The sequence below is a fragment of the Sinocyclocheilus grahami genome, unplaced genomic scaffold (assembly GCF_001515645.1).
Source record: "Sinocyclocheilus grahami isolate Dianchi unplaced genomic scaffold, SAMN03320097.WGS_v1.1 scaffold373.1, whole genome shotgun sequence".
In the NCBI taxonomy this organism is placed as follows: Eukaryota; Metazoa; Chordata; class Actinopteri; order Cypriniformes; family Cyprinidae; genus Sinocyclocheilus; species Sinocyclocheilus grahami.
The window spans coordinates 803680-824637 of NW_015505552.1; the positions used below are offsets into that span (position 1 = coordinate 803680).

Genomic DNA, 20958 nt, shown 5'->3' on the forward strand with positions numbered 1-20958 from the left:
CTCAATTGTTTCTTTCTCACCACAAAATTCACATAAGCCGTTAACATGTACACCAATTAAAAACAATGAACCATTCAGCCCTGAATGACCCAGTCTTAATCTAGCTATTATCCCCTCTTCCTTCCTCTTACAATCATTTTAGTATCTACCTGCTTTTTGATTTTATATAAATGTCTTCCCTTATAATCTAGATTCCACACTTCTTGCCATCCCCTTGTAACATTCCTCTTAGTAATACTTTTAACTTCCCCTCTGCCTAATGGAACATTGATATCAATTTCTTTTCTTTCTTTTTTTTTAAAGCATTTTTAGCCAGTTGATCACTTATTTCATTCCCAACTACCCCTATATGGGCTGGAACCCAACAAAATCCTATTAAAATTCCTTTCCTTTGAATTCGCCATATTAACATTAAAACTTCATTCATTCAATCTTCTCTAGATGACTGGTGGCTGGATAATGAAGTTAAGACAGAAGCAGAGTCTGAGCAAATCACAGCTCTGTCTGGTGTCACTTCCTCTACCCACATAAGTCCCACTATAATAGCAACCATTTCAACAGAATATATTGATAATTCAGATGACCGTGTCGTTTTGGGTTTCATCAGTAGTTCATCATTCATCTGTATGTGTTTATACTACATTTCCATTTAAATGTTTGTGGGCAGTATGATTTTTTTTATTTTTTTCATTCAGCAACGATTCATTAAATTGATCAAAAGTGACAGCAGAGATTTCCATTTCAAATAATTGCTGTTACTTAGAAATTTCTATTTTTCAAAGAATCCTGAAAAAAAGAATTGTGGAATATTTATTCATTAATTGTTTTTAGTTAATTCTGTGTTTATTATAATTGTTTCTTGAGGATCAAATCCGAATATTACAATTATTTCTGAAAGACCATGTCACACTGAAGACTGAAGTAATGATGCTGAAAATTCAGCTTTGAAATATTTTGTAGTAATATCTCACAATTTTCCCCCCAATTAAATACAGGCTTGGTGTGCATTAGAGGCTTCTTTTAAATGAATGAAAACAGCCAACACTTCTGTTTATGAGTCTCTAATAAAAGATTCGATTCGCTTGAAAAGATTCAATATGCCATTTTCAGATCCCGTGTGTGTGAGTTTGATTGAATTTTCCTGTAGGTGGGCGTGGCTTACTCTCCTCTTCCTGTGGCGGAGTCAGTCGGGCCTGTGTTTGACCCCCGCTCACCCACACCTGGCATCACTCGAACACCAGTAAAGGGTAAGTGAAGTGTATCACACGTGAACGGTTTATGCGTTTTTAATTCAAAATATTTAAACACGGCGAAAAGAGCTCAAGCTGAAAGCTAATTAATATTCATAAGCTGAGCCCTTTCTGTAAAGAGTGCACTTTCCTCCGTTGCCTTGGTTGTGGAAGTATTTTTTTTCCCATAGGGAAAAGTCTCTGTTAAAGAGTTAAAAGCCATGAACCAAACCTACCAGCTACAAGATGAATAACACCACAAACTTTTATATATTTTTTTTTTTAGCTAAAAAGTTTTTGAAAATTAGAAAGACAAAGGTTACAAGACGGTGTAGTTAAAGGAATAGTTCACCCCAAAATTTAAATGTTGTCGTCATTTAACGTTACTCACCCGTATGTCATTCCAAACCGGTATGAGTTTCTTTAAGTTGAACATCAAAGAAGATATTGAGGAATGCTGTTAATCAAACAGTTGATGGTCCCCATTGACGTCCATAGTATTTCTTTCCTTACAATAGAAGTCAATGGGTGCCAACTACTGTTTGGTTCTTCAAAATATTTTCTTTTGTGTTCAACATAAGAAATTTTACAGGTTTGGAACAATATAAGGGTGAGTAAATGATGACAGTTTTCATTGGGGGGGTGAACTATTCCTTTAACTGCTTTCCTGGGGGGGGGGGGGCCTCAAAAAATATAGAAAAATAGTTTTTTTAAAAACTTTACATTTTATAACTTTTCTATGATGCGCATATAACTTTTATATTTGGATTTGTTTTTTTAAATATCTTGAATAATTATATTAATTTCTAAGTTATTAATTTTTTTCCCCAAATGATTACTTGGTTTGTATTTGTGAATTTTTTTTTATATTTTTAACATTCCAAAAAATATGAAATAATGTTACAAACAAACAAAAATGATGCTTTTTAAATTAAGTTAAATGGATGGTTTTCATTGTTTTGGGACCATTGAAAATATCAGTAAAGGTAGGAATCGAAACTATTGTTGAACGCTGTGAGGCATTGGGAGGGGCAAAATTTTTTGTAACGGCGTTCCGGGGGGGGGGGGGACTCTAGATAAATATAAAACTATTGATTTAAAGATGTTGGTGATGATACACATTTTACATTCATAATGCGTCACATACGCATATACTGTTAAAGGGGTCATATGATGTTGCTAAAAAACACATTATTTTCCACATATTGTACATTGTTTCTCCTCTATGCCCCGCCGTCGATTTTTACAAAGCTCATCGGTCTGACGGCGACACCATTAGCTTTTTATAAATGTCTGCACCTGCTCTTACATTAAAAGGTGGATAGAAGACTAACAAAATGAGGAATCTGTAGTGTACACTAGAATGTACTAGTGTATTATTATTATTTTTTTCTTCTCTTCCCCAAGTATGCTCTTTCTCAGTGGTTATAATTTTTTTTCATTCAGCAACGATTCATTAAATTGATCAAAAGTGACAGCAGAGATTTCCATTTCAAATAATTGCTGTTATTTAGAAATTTCTATTTTTCAAAGAATCCTGAAAAAAAGAATTGTGGAATATTTATTCATTAATTGTTTTTAGTTAATTCTGTGTTTATTATAATTGTTTCTTGAGGATCAAATCCGAATATTACAATTATTTCTGAAAGACCATGTCACACTGAAGACTGAAGTAATGATGCTGAAAATTCAGCTTTGAAATATTTTGTAGTAATATCTCACAATTTTCCCCCCAATTAAATACAGGCTTGGTGTGCATTAGAGGCTTCTTTTAAATGAATGAAATTACTAAAAATTATTGAATTGCAATGTTATTTTGACAAAAAATATAGAAAAATAGTTTTTTTTAAAACTTTACATTTTATAACTTTTCTATGATGCGCATATAACTTTTATATTTGGATTTGTTTTTTAAAATATCTTGAATAATTATATTAATTTCTAAGTTATTAATTTTTTTCCCCAAATGATTACTTGGTTTGTATTTGTGAATTGTTTTTTTTATATTTTTAACATTCCAAAAAATATGAAAATGTTACAAACAAACAAAAATTATGCTTTTTAAATTAAGTTAAATGGATGGTTTTCATTGTTTTGGGACCATTGAAAATATCAGTAAAGGTAGGAATCGAAACTATTGTTGAACGCTGTGAGGAACTGACTGATGTGTGTCCTTCCTCCATCAGGTGACTTCTGCACTTCCAGAGTCGAGCCATGAGCAGCAGGAGGAGAGCAAGCCTCCCACACCTCAATCTGTTGTCTCCAGCAAATCCAGCCCAGTTGAAATGGTCCAGTCTGGCATCCGTTGTCTGAAGTTTGACACCCGCAGCCCGAGTCAGGCCATTTTTAAGCCCCAGTGGTTGGGCGTGGGCTTCGGGAGCACTGGAGTCAGAGCGAGAGGGGTACAGGCGCGTGGAAAAACATCGGTGTCCTCACCACTCTCCACCAAAAACACGGCCACAAATGAGAATAACAACATGGTTGTGCGCACCAAACAGAGACCAAGAGGTGAGTGTGTCCGTCACCACACAGCATCAACATTTTGTACAGCTAAAATAAGTGAAAGTGGCGACACCATTAGCTTTTTATAAATGTCTGCACCTGCTCTTACATTAAAAGGTGGATAGAAGACTAACAAAATGAGGAATCTGTAGTGTACACTAGAATGTACTAGTGTATTATTATTTTTTTTTTCTTCTCTTCCCCAAGTATGCTCTTTCTCAGTGGTTATAAACTACCAAATTGAGGTATTTGCTTGTTTAATTATACAGAAAAAGTTCTGGTTGGTGAGGGCAGATCGCCTCTGCAGATCCTGAGGGAGGCTAATTCACCCAGAGACCGCAACTCCCAGGTAATTACTGTTGTTAGTCACTAGTTATATTTAAACCTTTGTGCTTATTCAACTTGTATTATGTAGTCACTTACTAAATGGATCTTCATGTCTGTCTTCAGATGAAGTTGAAAGTGTCCACCCCTGAAAAACAGAGATTCAGCCAGATGGACAGGAGAGCTCTGATTCTGTCACTCAACAAGGAGAACGAGTGAGACGAACCGAGCAGACCAGGATAAATCCAGCCAACACTATGTATACATGATCATTCTTTTTTCCTATTCTTTACCCTTTCTTTGTGTGTTTGTAAATGAACTCTTTTAATGTAAATAAAAACAGCTTCATATTTTTGTGGCAACTGTGATAAATTACATTTTTTCCTGAATTGTTTTATGAATGGAAAGTTCAAAATAACAGCATTTATTTGAAATGGAAATATTTTGTTACATTTACTGTCACCATTTTAAACAATGCATCCTTGCTAAATAAAACTATTCATTACCTTTGGGAAAAAAATGACCCCAAGCTTTGTTTTCAGTTTCATCAGATATGAGAGATATAAAAATCAGCCAGGTTTGTTGTAGTTTTTTTTATTGGCAGAAAAGCAGAAAAAACAGATGACACTAGCAATGCACTATCAAAAAAATTTTTAACACTAAACTTAAAAGAAGCTTCAATCAGACAGTCTCACTAAAACTTGTTTAATCTATAATTTGTAAACTACATTTTATAAAAGTGAAAATATCATTCTGTGCAGACTTAAGTCATTATATTCGATCTTGCGCAACTATTTTGGCAACCTCTGTCATAGGTTTGATAGCACAGGATGCATTTAGATCTCAGTAAGCTTAATTCAACTAGTGTTGAAAGTCTTATTTCATATGCTATTATTGATAATATGCTGTGACACCCATGTGTTAAAGACCCTATCCAAAAAGTACCTCACAAATCACCAAATAGGTAATGGCTTTGTAAATGCCCACTTTTGCAGTTAGCAGTCCCTGAAAAACAGGTTTTCTGGTATTGCATGATTTCTTTGACAAGATTATTCTACAGGTCAGCCCATCTTTAAATGAGGTTTTCTTATTCACAATCGTTCTCGTTGTGACGGCACAACAAACATATCGCTTTCCCTCCCTACTTATTCAACTATATCCTACCGTTTCAATTGTCCCCTTTACATTTTACCCTGTCTTTGACATATTCTATGTTTGCCTCCGTTTGAGACAGAGCCTTAGTTCCAGATCTTCAGAAAGCTATCCCATGATCCTGTGCAGCAGGCCATCCCATCAGGTGTCACGCCAATACAGCTCACTCTGTTGTCATGACCGGACAACACTCCTGGAAAAGACAAACACTATTTTATTATAGTTAATATACAGATATTTTTGCATCTAATATGCTTTATCGTTCTCCCGAGATTGACATCCATCCTTGCATCTTTTTCCGGTGACATACCGACTCTCTCCGCCTTCAGCGAGTCCCAGATGTTGCAGTTGAAGTCGTCGTACCCAGCGAGGATGAGTCTTCCAGAGAGAGAGGGAGCGAGGGAGGTCACGCCGCACATGATGCCGGAGTCCTGGTACGTGATGAGCTCCTGGTCTGAACGCAGGTCGTACAGCTTGCAGGAAGCATCATCTGAACCTGTGATCACTGCATTGCCATTGGGGAAAAACTGAAAGGTGACACAGAGAGAAAAATGGATGCATTTATTATAATACAGTTGAAGTCAAAAGTTTACATACATCTTGATTCTTTTTGTTTAGTGATAGTTGTTCATTACTCCCTTGTTTGTCCTGAACAGTTAAACTGCCTGCTGTTCTTCAGAAAAATCCTTCAGGTCCCACAAATTCTTTGGTTTTCCAGCATTTTTGTGTATTTGAACCCTTTCCAACAATGACTGTATGATTTTGAGATCCATCTTTTCACACCGAGGATAACTGAGAGACCCGTATGCAACTATTACAGAAGGTTCAAACGCTCACTGATGCTCCAGAAGGAAAAAATATGCATTAAGGGGGTGAAAACTTTTGAACAGAATGAAGATGTGTACATTTGTCTTATTTTGCCTAAATATCATATATTTTTAATTTAGTACTGCCCTTCAGAAGCGACAGAAGATACTTATATGTTTCCCAGAAGACAAAATAAGTTACATTTACCCTGATCTTCAAATTCAAAAAGTTTTCTTAATGCATAGTTTTTCCTTCCTTTCCTTTCCTCCTCCTTTTGGTAACATTTTGCAGATTCTGCAAGGTGTATGTAAACTTTTGACTTCAACTATATATCGCAAAACTTGCTGCCACTGTAAGTGGCCCATCTTTAAATGAGGTTTTCTTATTCACAATCGTTCTCGTTGTGACGGCACAACAAACATATCGCTTTCCCTCCCTACTTATTCAACTATATCCTACCGTTTCAATTGTCCCCTTTACATTTTACCCTGTCTTTGACATATTCTATGTTTGCCTCCGTTTGAGACAGAGCCTTAGTTCCAGATCTTCAGAAAGCTATCCCATGATCCTGTGCAGCAGGCCATCCCATCAGGTGTCACGCCAATACAGCTCACTCTGTTGTCATGACCGGACAACACTCCTGGAAAAGACAAACACTATTTTATTATAGTTAATATACAGATATTTTTGCATCTAATATGCTTTATCGTTCTCCCGAGATTGACATCCATCCTTGCATCTTTTTCCGGTGACATACCGACTCTCTCCGCCTTCAGCGAGTCCCAGATGTTGCAGTTGAAGTCGTCGTACCCAGCGAGGATGAGTCTTCCAGAGAGAGAGGGAGCGAGGGAGGTCACGCCGCACATGATGCCGGAGTCCTGGTACGTGATGAGCTCCTGGTCTGAACGCAGGTCGTACAGCTTGCAGGAAGCATCATCTGAACCTGTGATCACTGCATTGCCATTGGGGAAAAACTGAAAGGTGACACAGAGAGAAAAATGGATGCATTTATTATAATACAGTTGAAGTCAAAAGTTTACATACATCTTGATTCTTTTTGTTTAGTGATAGTTGTTCATTACTCCCTTGTTTGTCCTGAACAGTTAAACTGCCTGCTGTTCTTCAGAAAAATCCTTCAGGTCCCACAAATTCTTTGGTTTTCCAGCATTTTTGTGTATTTGAACCCTTTCCAACAATGACTGTATGATTTTGAGATCCATCTTTTCACACCGAGGATAACTGAGAGACCCGTATGCAACTATTACAGAAGGTTCAAACGCTCACTGATGCTCCAGAAGGAAAAAATATGCATTAAGGGGGTGAAAACTTTTGAACAGAATGAAGATGTGTACATTTGTCTTATTTTGCCTAAATATCATATATTTTTAATTTAGTACTGCCCTTCAGAAGCGACAGAAGATACTTATATGTTTCCCAGAAGACAAAATAAGTTACATTTACCCTGATCTTCAAATTCAAAAAGTTTTCTTAATGCATAGTTTTTCCTTCCTTTCCTTTCCTCCTCCTTTTGGTAACATTTTGCAGATTCTGCAAGGTGTATGTAAACTTTTGACTTCAACTATATATCGCAAAACTTGCTGCCACTGTAAGTGTGTGCTGTGTGGATGCTTCAAGCTGTTCTCAGTGGTTGTTAGTGTATCGCTATGTGGTTTCTAAGTTGTTCTGAGTGGCTGCTTTCTGATCCAGGTTCAAAGACTTTAGAATATTTTTGGTCCCTAAATATCCTTCATGTTTGTAGTGCAAACAGTACAGAATAATCTACATAATGTATAAGTTAAATACATTAAGGCAGTGGTTTTCAACCGGGGGGCCGGGGCCAACTAGGGGACCTCAAAAACTTCCAAGGGGGCCTCAAAATAACTTAAAAATTGTAATAAAATAAAAAAAGCTTAAAAAAGGCAAAAACAACAAAAAATCACCCCTTCGACAGCAGTTTTTTTTTTCTTTGAAGAACCAGTTATGAAAAGTAATAAAATTGCATTAATTTTATAATAAATTAATAAAAATGTATAACTAAAAGTATTAAATTATTAAAACTTATAAAAATAAAAATGAATGATTAAAAGTAATAAAAACTAATTCTGAAATAAAATATAAAATAAATGTCAGATGAAAAACTTACTACTAACTAACTGAAATAACTGAAATAAAATGCTTTATTTTAATACATTAAAATAACAAACTAAAAGAAAAAGCTAAATAGAAATATTTTATATCTAGTAAAAATGATAAAGGCACATAACAACATTAGTAAAATGTAAATTAAATAATAATTGAAAATAATAAATACTATAAAAGTATATTAATAATACTCAACAACAGTGCTCTATGGGCATTTTTATGATGTATATCCATCCTTCTAGTTTTGCCAAATTGTAAAATATTTTAGTAGTAAGAAATGTTTTGAAAAAAAAATAAAATCTTGTGGCCTTGAAATATTGTTGCCGACAGTGAGGAAATGTGGGGAGGGGGTAAAAAAGGTCAAAAAAGGTAAGAACCACTGGCAAAAATAATAGTATATTAAAGTCTTAGCAAGCCCCATTCATTATCATCAAATGTAAGTAATCAATATTTCTGTGGTTATGGATTAATTACAGCCTTACTGATCATTCTTACCCCTATGGCGTTAATGTCACTCTCATGGCCTCCAAAAGTCTGTCTGCACTGGCCGTCACGGATGTCCCACAGTTTGGCTGTGAAGTCACAGGCTCCTGAGATGAAAGTGTTGAAGTCAGGGGCCACACCCAGAGACATACAGTCACCCAGATGACCCGCAAACACGGTCTTCTGCGATCCTGTCTCGATGTCCCACAGAACACTGGAAACAGGTCAGAGGTCACCTTGTTATTACTGTTACATTTTCTTTGCTATTTTAGATTATAGCTATTAGAAGTCTAAAGTGAATGTACCAGGTACAGTCTCCAGAGCTGGTGATGATCTCATTGTCATTCAGGAAGCGGCAGCAGGACAGGTAACCTGATCAACACAAAACCCATAACAGACATTCAGATCATATACAGTCAAAACAGAGGTGCAGCTAACCGATGTTAAATATTTCATTGGCTAGACTGGTTCACATATGCTCACCTGTGTGTGCTGCGAGCTCACGCATGACCTTCACGTTGCCATCTTTGCCCTTCAGGTTATAGATGGAGCACATGTTGTCAAGTCCTCCACACGCCACCATGTTTCCTGAAGGTGCGTACGAACATGTCATCACCCACGAGGACTTCAGTGGGATTGCGTGCACCTAGACCACAATCAGAGAGGATGGGTAATTAATATTCTACAGATCAAGGTTTATCGGCGAATGGTATTATATACATTGAGCCTTATTCGTGAAACTTTCGTAAATATGAATAATTGGTGTGTAAAATGGACCTTTCCCTTTGTCTGTAATAACAAAATTGTTAGATATAGTCTCAATAGCACTAAATAAAATCAAAATTACTTTGGTTTATGATTAAATAGGTGGCATAAAGCAGCTTCTATATCCTATAGAACTGAAACCGTCTCAGTCGTGCTTTCGTGCTTCATGTCATTTAAATACGTCTCCTCCCTCTTGCACACAATGTGACCACTGGCAGGTACTGATTTTCCTAATAGCCTTCACCAGAAACGATTTGCATTTAAATGTACGTGACAGCAGCTCCAAGTTAAAGCATCAGATTTTGTCATTTGTAACGTCTGTAACAACAGATAACTATAGGCTCGATGATTTTTGGCCTTTTTTGTAGCAAAGGACTAAGATCAGACTTGTACCAGAATGTAACACTGAAAAACTTTTCAGTACCTTGTTGGTGGTGTAGCTGTCCCATACAATCAGTTTACCGTCTTGAGATGCACTGACACACAGTCTGAGAGAAATATAAAAAAACAAACACCAGATTAGAAAATAAATGTTCTGTATTATTTTAGTATTCTTTATATACTATTATAGTATTTCTTAACATTTTGAATTAGAATTGATTTTATATTTCCAGTTTGAGTTTGTTTCAGTATTTTTATGCGCTTTTGTCATTTTTACTAGTTTTTTAAAAATATTTACATATTGACTTCAGTTTAGTCATCTACTTAGTACTAAAATTTTATTACAAGTTTTTAAAGTTAAACTGTAACTTAAAATCTAACATTTATATTTTATTTGAATACCTAAAACCACAACTAGTGAAGAACGTTTCTAACATCACCAAGGTTACAGGTTTGATTTTAAAAGGACGTATGAATACCAAAATCTTAGGATTTTACAAGCTATATATTAAATATATATGACTTACTTGCTTTTTAATACTTATGACCTGGACCAAATGTAAAAATAAATGTTTGAAAAGACTTGCGGTTAATTCAGTGTTTGTCTCAAGTGAATTTACTTCAACACACACACACTCAAAAAAAACATATGCAAAAGATCTGATCCCTTTCCAACCTCCTACATTAAACAGAATGTGGTTTTGGTGCAGAAGTCAAATTTCTTAATCACATTCAGACCTGCATCATTGCTTGCTATTGTATCCATGTACAAATATCTGTTTACGTAATCATTAATTTCACTTATCTTTGCCCAAATAAAGTGTATTATGTGTATTTGGATATGCTTGCAGACTAGTACATGTGGAACAGAATGTATTGCTTTTATTTGCATATAGACGTTTACTTTGAGTCCCCCCAGTGCACGGCATAGATTTTGGACAGATGTCCTCTCAATGTCTTCCTGGTCTTTAGCTGGACACGTCCCACAACAGCTGTCCCCGCCACATGATCCTGCAGCGTGAGGTCCTGCACTGCTTTACGAGCCGCCTATAGAGCACAAAACATCCACAGCTGATCTAGAACTGAGAATCAATCGGTGATATTCTGTAAAGTTACACAGATGTTTGTGAAGGTTTATCAGACATATTCTTGACACTAACAGTAATCTCATCCTTCAGGCTCTCCGCCTCCTTTCGCAGTTGCTCCATTTCACCCATGGCAACGGTAGTCAGGCACGGTCACCCACAGATACAGACAGGAAGTGAGGTCAGTAGAGCCAAGAGAATGCTGGGGGAAAACTCTCCTGAAAATGAATATACATTTCATTGTTACATCAATCATGACAGTGCAATTGACTTTACTGCTTGTGGCAAGAGCTCATTGTTGTTGCTTTCACTGTAATATATCTTCAGTTCCCTCGTTCAACATCTATTTGCAATTCAAACTCCCTTCGACCTGGTTTGCAAATCCTCACAAATGAGGATGCATGCAAAATTTCACTCGTACCACCACCACAAACATACAAGTGCATAATGAGTCAGAGTCAAACAAGAAACTACTTTATCAAACGCCATACACCTGCTTATATAGAATCAGATATTACATATATAGATGGCTTAGTTCATAAATACTTTATATACATCTACAGCACATTAGTTTTTGGGTACTGCTCCCTTGAAATTAGAGTAATAAGAATGATTATTGTGACTATTTACAGTGCCTTTCATAGAAACAATGAGTAAAAAACAGGTAAACATTCCTGAAACCCATATCAGACATTATTGATGAGGCTTGACTTTCTCAATACTGTCATCTATAATAATTGTGCCCTTCCTCTTGGATGGTTCACCCCAGTTTGCTTGAACAATTAGAGTGCTGTCATTCGCCTTAACGAAAAGCATTTTTAAAGTAAATATTGAGTTATTCTTAAGTTTGAATATCATGTCTTACCTTACAAAGGAAGATTAATGTAGGCTATTTCCTTTTGTTGAATGGTTTATTGAATCTTTGTGTCTCTCCCGAGCTCTCAAGACCAAATGACTTTTGCCTAAAATTTGTTTGAGTGGAGACAGCGAGAGAGCAAAGGGTGTGGATGGGAGGGAGCTGTCCTGTAACGGACATCAATAAATAGCCCTGTTCTGGAACTCAAGGTAAACGTCATACCTGGAATTTGTGTATTTGCCGTCAGTGTGAGTTAAAGGGCAAGGTAATGTTATTATCAACAAGACCGTGAGCACCAAACCAGAGCACCATAACCAGAAAGAGACTAATGAGAGAGAGAGAGAGAGAGAGAGAGAAACAGACAGGCAAGAGAGAGTGAGTTTAAATCCTCAACATTGCTGAGATTTTAAGGGAGGCCTTTTGAATCAAATCTGCTCTCATCCGATTATTGACTGCTCTTTGCATCTGGATAAGAGCTACAGTAGAGATGGGGAGGGGGATAGAGGGATAGAAACAGAGAGCGAGAGAGCTGGGAATGGGTGTGAAAGTGTGGCCTAGCCATCGTTTGAATTTGAGTTTTCGGCAAATTACTTTGTTTAAAGAACAGTCTGCCATAGTATTATCAAGTCATTTCCAAACCTTTTATGGTTAAAAAGTGCTATAACTATTTATTTAGAACCTAAAGATGATTCATTATACTATGATTAATTATTAGGACATTTATAATAATACAAATATTTCTTAATATGTGCACCTTTCTAAACATGAATCACAATGTAGAGAAATTATTAATTACACTACACAATGTCTTTTTTTATCTTCTGATATCTTAAAAGCATTTATTCTACCTAAAATGAAAAAGTAAAATGTTGCTACAGCACCAAAACAAACCAGTTTTTTACCGATTTAAATCTTAAAACTGATTGGCATGTATGTTATGGTTCGGTTCTGATTTCAAGTGAAAATTTCCTAGGGTAGTCCATTATCATAATCTTTACTTTGCCATATTTGTAAGTAAGAACTAAATCGGTAGCAACATATAAAAGACCAAAACTACAGGACTTAAAAACGTCATCACTTACCTGTTCCTCTGGGATGTTTCTTCACTCTATTTGTATTTCTTATTCCTTTTCAACTCTCTATCCACTTGCCTTTTTTTCTCGGGACAATGTTCATTCAGGTTTTCTGCTTTACGCACCTTCTGATCCCTCTCTCTCTCTGTAAACTCTGTGATGCTTTTGTGATGGGCAGATGAGGATTGGAGGGGATGAAGGGAGATCAGGGCTGAAAGGATAAAGCCTGGGATGGAGAGAGCGAGAGGGAGGGAAATCTGTTAGGAGAGGAGAGAACAGAGAGTAAAAGACAAGAGAACTAAATAGTGGAGAGAATCAGGTCATGGGGTCACATGACAGAAAGGCAGGTGTGAAGGGCCAGGTGAGGGAAAAGACAGGACAGATTTTATTTTATATTTACTTTTTTTTTTTCTGAGATGATGCTTATCCATCCATTTCCCCTTGAAATAATAAACAATGAAAATGTTGGCTAAAATTAGAAGTCATCTTTGAATAATGCTCAGCTGGATGGTTTAAGGCTCTGTAATGGACTGAAAAACCTACAATGGCAAAGTTGTTGAACTAAATTTCCTGAGCATGATCCTAAAGATCTGCACTGATGATACATCCATAAACTTTGAACATAGATGTCCCTGAAAACCGACACTTTTTTTAAAAAGCCATCAAATGAAGGTCATGCTTAGTCATGAATGAGCAGGCAGAACAGCCACAACATTCTCACATGTCAGTGTGATGGAAGAAAGCTGAAAACAGTAAATAATGGACTGGAGAGACATTTCTATGTATGGAATGATGAGCGGTTTCAGATCACTGGGAGCTAGTGTTGCGTACCTTGGAAACTTTCAGAATTAGCCATATTTATACTTTGAGATGAGTGGAAGGCTTTGTGATTCAACTACAGTATAATACACACTACACTAAGTTTTATTCTTAAGAGTGTGAACACTATTGTAACAAAACATAAATAACACATCGTTTCAGGAACAGATATGCGTGAGGACCATGAGAGAATTTTGTGCAACAAAAGAGCTTAAAAGCCTGTGAACATTTAAGGCTTCGCTTAAATCAATTTTAGTGTCCTGATTTAGAACTGACAAACTATCATTATCATAAATATAACTCGTCCTCCCCCACCTCGCTGAACCAGACAAAACATCACAGCATGGTGGATAAAATCATCACCCGATTTAGCAAGGAGGGGGGACAACGCAACCCATGGGTGAAAAGGATTATATTCTATTAGGACAAAAGGGAGTGGTTTACTTTTGCATGGATGAACATTGAGGAAAGGTTATGTGCAGCATTATATTCAGTGTCATTTAAAAAGCCCTTTATCGTAATGTATAGTTAAGATGTGTGCATTTGTACACAGTAAAAAAAAATCTGTAAAATTTATGGTAAAAAACCGGCAGCTATGGTTTTACTGTTTTAACTTAAATTTACAGTTAAGTACCGTTATTTCATTAACTGATATAATGTTAATATTCCAACCTATTGAAGTACTGAAATCTGTTTTGTACCTTTGTAATACACTGATAACCACAAAATGTGGTGATGAGAAAGTCACATGATGAACCAAAGCCCATCACAAGCAGCTTTTAAATAATAACACATATAGGAGGTGCACAGTGTCATTCACACAAATGCTAAACACCATCATGGTAACACACATGACACTGAAATAATGCAATAAGCATTCATTTAACAACATTAGGTGTAACACACAACCCTAATATACAAAACTGATAAGAAAAAACTAAGAAGAAACATAATTATTTCAACAACAAAAAAACATTAAATTTGAAATGTAACGCAGGGAATTCTGGGAATGTCAATTTATGGTTATTCACTGTAAATTATACAGTCTTTTTCACTTCCAAAAATGGTATACTACCGTAAAATTAATGTCCAATACAGTTTTCACCGTATATAGTAGGGGAATTTACCGTTAACCAATTAACAGGTTTTTACTGTAGCATTTTTACAGTCTTTTACCGTTAAATTCATGGTAATTTTTTACAGTGTATAGGATTGTCTATGTATGTGAGGGTGGATCAGGTTTTGCCTATGTTATGGGAAGCAAATGATCAGTCAACACTATCCACGAAGAAAATGGCTTAATAAACATGCTATGTATTGCCTTAATGAAAATGAAAAAAGTTTCTGTTTAGATAGGTAGGAGAAAGAAAATATCATTAATGCAATATAGAACAATAGAAGTTAAAGGAAAGTCCTGACCACAAACAATCTGTTTGTGTTTTAAGTTTTACGTTCTTACATATTAATGTATATTTAAATATGTATTTTATTATTTAATTTTGTACAACCGTTAGTTACTGTCCTGTAAATTTAATTGATCCAGCGGCATTCCAATCTTGAAAAAGTAGTAAACCATCCATATATTTCTCACGTACTGTTTCATAAATACTATAAGAATTCGGACATATTCTTCATGCCAAGTGTTTTTCACATTTTATTTAGTATGGAAATGTTTAGTACGCAGATCCAATATCACTGTTCTTTTCACCTCTCTGTTATTGTACGTTTCAGTCGGTCAGACTGTGTATTGTAGTGGTGGGGATGTTTTAGTGACAGGTTACTTACATTGTTACAACAGTAGGTGGCGGCCTCTTTAAGAATGAGTCATTGAATCATTCATTCAACCATTTTGTTCAACAACTGTTTTGTTCAGGAACAAAATATCACCACAGTGTATTGTTTGGAGATGCAGTCTATTTTCTGTGGCTTTGTTCAGAAATGTTTTCGTTGAGATCTAATTTGTCTAAAGTTCAAGTTTCTCAGTTAATCCTGTTTACTTTGTTAGCGCACATTACTCTAAGTTAATAAACATATGAAATTAGTTTGTCTTACACTTTTGTTTGAAATTTCCCTTCGGAATGGTGTTCCTTCCCTGATAAGAAGGAGAAGATCATTCTTAATATCTCCCTTCCACCTGTCAGTCTGCTGTGAGCTAGAGATGCACTAAAATCAAGCCTCTATTTCAGTCAGAGTACATCACAATACTGAAGGAAAGTCAGTCGCAACTTCTGACTGACGTTGACTTAATCTGTTATAAAAACATTATCACACTGGCAATGGTAAATCATGTACATTAATTATTCATGTACATGATTATTCATTTATTCATGTAAATTTAAATAAAATGTCATTGTTCACTGGTTTAAAAAGAATCTGAGCAATTCTTGGCATGTCTACAGTTTACTAAAGAAAGCATCCTAGAGCACTGGTTAAAAATGGACACGCTGAGAAAAACCTGCCGCTTTGAGAAATCCAGGTTAAACAAATGTTTCACTCTAAAAAAGCCATGCTAAAATGTATGAGAACGGCCCATCGGCTGCTCCATTATCACTATTAATATCCACACTCTTCAGCACTGGACAAAATCCTGCGCACAACACCAACATGTTGTGTAATGTTATGTTACCATGAGGGAGAAAGAGATTACTCATGAACGCATCTCGGTGATAGTCAAACATCGATGGAAACAGGTCAGAAGGGTCTTAGTCATTTACCTAAGAGGTACAGTACATCCATACATCTGCTCTGCTCTTAAACTGTTTTCCAGGCCTGCTGAGTATCAAATGCATAGGATGATATTAACACCTTTTGAACCATTAGCCATTCTATCCTCTATTTTACAGCGCAATGTAGATTAATTCAAGTACAGAGGATCAATGGCCAGTGTAAGGCAAGAGTCAGATTTTTGGTGCATTAGAGGAGGGTCAGTGGTATTAGGGTTTGGGTTTAATGGAAGGGGTGTCGTGTTGAGATGGGCAGTCGGGGTATGAATGATTACATGATTTCTTGCTTGGATTATTATTCCATACTCTAAATGGGAGATTTGTAAACGTCATAAACAAATGCACTCATTTATGAGGGATTATCTGTAATCTCGCTCTCCATCTCTCTCTCTAATTCCATCAGTGCTAATGTACCGCAGGACGTCAACACCTCCCCTCCTCCCTCTGTCCTCTCACTTGTTTTAATGTACTGTTGTCTAGATGTATTAAACACTTGTACCTTCTGTCTTTTTTGTTTCAGTTTTGATTCTGAGAAACTAATAAATTAATGATAAATTAAAGGTGCGCACAGTTCTTGATCGCTTTGACAGTGGTCTTGGATTTATATTGACACCTTGTGGTGTGGATGCAGTATGAATTAAAAAAACAAAAAAATGGGGCCAGGCATTAATGCAAATGATACTGATTTTAAGGTTACTCATTCATGCAAAATAACGTTTAAGGTTACTGATCTTATGCGAGTTTGAAAAGACACCCCAAAAATTTAAATTTGAGTTTGTTGTTTCTTCATTGGGTCAGATTTGGAGAAATTTAGTATTATATCACTTACTCACCAATGGATCCAACAGCTGATAAAAACATCACAGTTAAAAACATCTTAATGATTAATTTATTACAAACACATGTGTTTGTGATGTTTTTATCAGCTATTTAAACTCTCATTCTGACGGCACCCATTTATGCTCAAATTTCCAAATCTATTCCAATGAAGAAACTCATCTACATCCCTGATGGCCTGAGGGTGAGTCAATTGTCAGCAAATAACATTTTTTGGGGGGTGAACTCTGCCTTTATGGATGAACATTTATAAAAAATAAAAAAAAATAAACTTTTAATTTTCAATATGCAAAAAAAATTAGAACGAGGAAAATTTTTCAATAATAAATACTAATGATAAATAAAAAGAATAAATTAGTCCTTGAACTACAAAATTAGCCCATTCACCACTTCTTTATTTTTTTTGATAAAAAAAAATTATATTTAACCAAAATCAAAACAGGCATACTGAAACAAAGGCACAAACACATGCACACACTCTCATACTTATAGAGACATAACCATGTGAAACAGTCTGGGATAAATATAAACTAGTGTCCATGAAGAGACAGTGAATAAGCAGTGAGGCATTTGATGTCCATGGATGTCTCTTTGGTGATTGGCTCATTCATCTGTCTTTCTTACAGTTCATCCCGCCTGCCTGTCACTCTTTCTCTCTCTTTGCTCCTCTCTTTGCCTTGGCTTCTTCCACTGCGGGCAGTTTTTAAGGCGCTCTCGCCATCACCCGTCTCCTCTTTTACTACACTCTTTCCATCCGCGGCCCATAATTCTTCAGCTTCCTCACGTTCCTAAGATGAAGTTAAACATATGAGTAAGAGCACATACATACACCACTTTTAGTTTTAAAGTTTCCATAACAGTTTCTGACCATATCTCTGTGGTGCTTTTCAGTGGTGAGCCAGAGAGCCAATGCACATCGTCGAGCCGCTGTTACTGCAGTAACACCATGGGGATTGACAGGTCCTGATGTAAATCCAACCAGTCGCCCGCATTTTGGCTTAACCCTTGCCTGGGAGAGAAAAAAAGGAGATACTGAGATATTGGGTCTCTCACTATCATGCATTTGCACCAATTTGTGTGTGAAATCTGAGTATAGCAAATCGTGGTTCAACAATAACTTTTGTATTAAAATTCATTCTAAATGCAAATGCAAAAACAAAAAACCATACTCTGGGTGGCCTGGGTGTTCAGATGAAATTTTAAACATAGATATTTCATATTTCAAAGGCAATAAAGGGATAAAGGGTGTGCAGAAATGGCTAACCTCAGGCATAGTTTGAATATTCATTACTATTACTCCAGATTCATTAATATAATATTCCATATATAGTACTCCAAATTCATTAATATTAGAATGTTGTGAATTATGCAGAAAAAAATCTCTCTTACAAATAAAAAAAATCCATTCAGTTACTAGCGACTGTATTGTTATACAGGAGATTTTATTACATCCTTTTGTATTCTATTAGAGATAGCTTATGAGAAATCTATAAACATGGATCTAAATGAATGAAAAACATTTAGTGAATAGTGGGAAATTAATCTTACAGTGACTGTTTTGGCATCTCGATCAGCGAAAAAGAATTCACCTCCTTCAAAATCATCATTCAGGTAAAGAACTGCACTGCAAAGGCAACAGGATAAAGATAATCACAGTGTGTGCATAACAGAAAAGTGAAAAAACCACGTCATTTATGTCAGTCATTTGTATGATTTTACAGATAACCATGTCTCCTTTCTATTCAAATGAGGCTCACTGTAGAATATGCTGGATTCACAAAAATCAGCACCTCATACAATCAATGTTGCATAATTATTCCCAATAGAATTCATTTTTAAAAGCAGTGTTTGTACACACTTTATACTGAATATTTCCAGCAGTGATTGCCACCAATCATTAACTTGTGTGAAATGTTTACTAATTTTGTGTGTAAGAAGCTTGAAGTCCTATTCTGAATTTTTACCACACATCATCTGAATCTTATGAATTTAGTGAATCAGTGAAAACCACATATGCAAATGAAGGAAAACATATCAGAAAGCCTGTTTATTCCTAGTGAATTTTCTTTGTGTTTTGCCTATAGCTATCATGTACACATCTGTGCACCTGAGATCTCGATGAGTGAAGGCAGGAGCTTCTCTCCAGCACTGCCTGGTTTCTGGCTCCAGGATGCAGTTATCCACATGAACTGGGTGAGAAAGATCCAAACGCCCCTCCTGATGTCCTTCATACACAAAATCATATATGCACCAAGCAAAACGTCAACCCTCTTAATCATGTGTGTTTATGTGTGAATGACTGTTCCTGTTAGAGCACTATAGAAATTTGTACCTGGGATGGCGGAGCGGCACACTAAGTGTGTGTAAGCAAAGTAGAGAACAGAGTGACTTCTGAAGTACGAGTCCATCAGAATTTTAACTGTCTCCCCGAGCTCATGTAACAGCCTGGCATCTGATTGGTTAACCAGCCCATCTTGAGCCAACTGGAAAACAGATATTTTCCAGAGTATTATCTCTAGGGTATATGTGGTGAAAATGTCTATAATTTTATGAATCATTCTAGAATGAGTAATATTTTACCTTAAGTGCTCTGAGAACAGTCAAACCCTCAAACTTCTCATGCGGTGTGTGAGGAGAGCGTCTTCCTCGATAACCATCACCCACTGATGCAGCTACCTATCATCAACACATGCAGAATGTGATTTGAGATTCTTGCAGCTGCTCTCTGTTAGTAGGCTGATGGGCAATGCACTTCTTGCAACAGTAATTCAAATGGCAGATTTTTGGAGGGTTTTTGAAAAGCTCACGGTAGCAAGCTGCATAACGCGATCACATTCAGATTGGGATAAAACTCCATCCAGAACCACACGGTTGGTGCCATTCAGCCCCTGATCATCCATAGTGACTGTTACGCCAACCACAGGAACAGGACCACCTGAGTCAAAGAGACAGTGAGTGGAAATGACATAAATGCATGATGAAGAAGATTATGCATATAAAAACTTTTTGTAAGTGTGATATATATATACAGTGGGTACGGAAAGTATTCAGACCCCCTTAAATTTTTCACTCTTTGTTATATTGCAGCCATTTGCTAAAATCATTTAAGTTAATTTTTTTTCCTCATTAATGTACACACAGCACCCCATATTGACAGAAAAACACAGAATTGTTGACATTTTTGCAGATTTATTAAAAAAGAAAAACTGAAATATCACATGGTCCTAAGTATTCAGACCCTTTGCTTACAGCTCACAGTGCATGTCAGAGCAAATGAGAATCATGAGGTCAAAGGAACTGCCTGAAGAGCTCAGAGACAGAATTGTGGCAAGGCACAGATCTGGCCAAGGTTACAAAAAAATTTCTGCTGCACTTAAGGTTCCTAAGAGCACAGTGGCCTCCATAATCCTTAAATGGAAGACGTTTGGGATGATCAGAACCCTTCCTAGAGCTGGCCGTCCGGCCAAACTGAGCTATCGGGGGAGAAGAGCCTTGGTGAGAGAGGTAAAGAAGAACCCAAAGATCACTGTGGCTGAGCTCCAGACATGCAGTCGGGAGATGGGAGAAAGTTGTAGAAAGTCAACCATCACTGCAGCCCTCCACCAGTCGGGGCTTTATGGCAGAGTGGCCCGACGGAAGCCTCTCCTCAGTGCAAGACACATGAAAAAACACCTGAAGGACTCCAAGATGGTGAGAAATAAGATTATCTGGTCTGATGAGACCAAGATAGAACATTTTGGCCTTAATTCTAAGCGGTATGCGTGGAGAAAACCAGGCACT

The 20958-nt window shown here is 36.5% G+C and overlaps 4 protein-coding genes across 6 annotated transcripts in view; 1 reads left to right on the forward strand and 3 right to left on the reverse strand.

Moving 5' to 3' along the window:
* The window catches only part of LOC107549444 (cell division cycle-associated protein 3), a 5377-nt gene extending 1023 nt beyond the window's left edge, over positions 1–4354 (forward strand). Inside the window, exons 3-6 of the mRNA XM_016230512.1 lie at positions 1148–1247; positions 3399–3737; positions 4001–4080; positions 4182–4354. Of these exons, the coding sequence (XP_016085998.1) occupies positions 1148–1247; positions 3399–3737; positions 4001–4080; positions 4182–4274 (612 nt within the window). The 3' untranslated portion in view covers positions 4275–4354. The remainder of the gene's footprint in view (positions 1–1147; positions 1248–3398; positions 3738–4000; positions 4081–4181) is intronic.
* Positions 4355–4660: 306 nt separating this feature from the next.
* LOC107549445 (guanine nucleotide-binding protein G(I)/G(S)/G(T) subunit beta-3-like) lies at positions 4661–5749 on the reverse strand (the record flags this gene model as incomplete). The annotated part of the gene is made up of 2 exons (XM_016230513.1): positions 4661–5400; positions 5518–5749. Coding segments are annotated over 2 exons (339 nt in total), but the record flags the coding sequence as incomplete, so codon positions are not given.
* Positions 5750–6379: 630 nt separating this feature from the next.
* LOC107549492 (guanine nucleotide-binding protein G(I)/G(S)/G(T) subunit beta-3-like) lies at positions 6380–13067 on the reverse strand. 2 transcript variants are annotated; one of them, XM_016230603.1, is made up of 9 exons: positions 12809–13067; positions 10946–11088; positions 10690–10832; positions 9829–9892; positions 9123–9285; positions 8945–9011; positions 8652–8853; positions 6772–6988; positions 6380–6654 (listed from the first exon to the last, which is right to left on the reverse strand). In XM_016230603.1, the coding sequence occupies exons 2-9, from the start codon at positions 11000–11002 to the stop codon at positions 6548–6550; spliced, it is 1020 nt and encodes a 339-aa protein (XP_016086089.1). In that variant the 5' UTR covers positions 11003–11088; positions 12809–13067; the 3' UTR covers positions 6380–6547. The 2 variants fall into 2 exon arrangements, with proteins under 2 accessions (XP_016086089.1, XP_016086090.1); XM_016230604.1 differs by lacking the exon at positions 12809–13067 and adding an exon at positions 11736–12057.
* Positions 13068–17560: 4493 nt separating this feature from the next.
* p3h3 (prolyl 3-hydroxylase 3) overlaps positions 17561–20958 on the reverse strand; it is a 13269-nt gene continuing 9871 nt past the window's right edge. For both annotated transcript variants that reach the window (XM_016230519.1, XM_016230518.1), the window contains exons 10-16: positions 19986–20113; positions 19759–19854; positions 19511–19661; positions 19286–19403; positions 18727–18802; positions 18047–18187; positions 17561–17966 (exon numbers count right to left, since the gene is read on the reverse strand). In XM_016230519.1, coding sequence (XP_016086005.1) covers positions 17799–17966; positions 18047–18187; positions 18727–18802; positions 19286–19403; positions 19511–19661; positions 19759–19854; positions 19986–20113 — 878 coding nt within the window. In that variant the 3' untranslated portion in view covers positions 17561–17798. The remainder of the gene's footprint in view (positions 17967–18046; positions 18188–18726; positions 18803–19285; positions 19404–19510; positions 19662–19758; positions 19855–19985; positions 20114–20958) is intronic.

Bases quoted from the DNA above. Each gene is read 5' to 3' on its own strand.
- LOC107549492 (XM_016230603.1), bottom strand. From the start codon at position 11,002: ATGGGTGAAATGGAGCAACTGCGAAAGGAGGCGGAGAGCCTGAAGGAT. The intron at 9,286-9,828 runs GTACTGAAAAGT...ATTGTGGTCTAG, and splicing joins ACAGCTACACCACCAACAAG to GTGCACGCAATCCCACTGAA. The intron at 8,854-8,944 runs GTACATTCACTT...ACCTGTTTCCAG, and splicing joins AGCTCTGGAGACTGTACCTG to TGTTCTGTGGGACATCGAGA.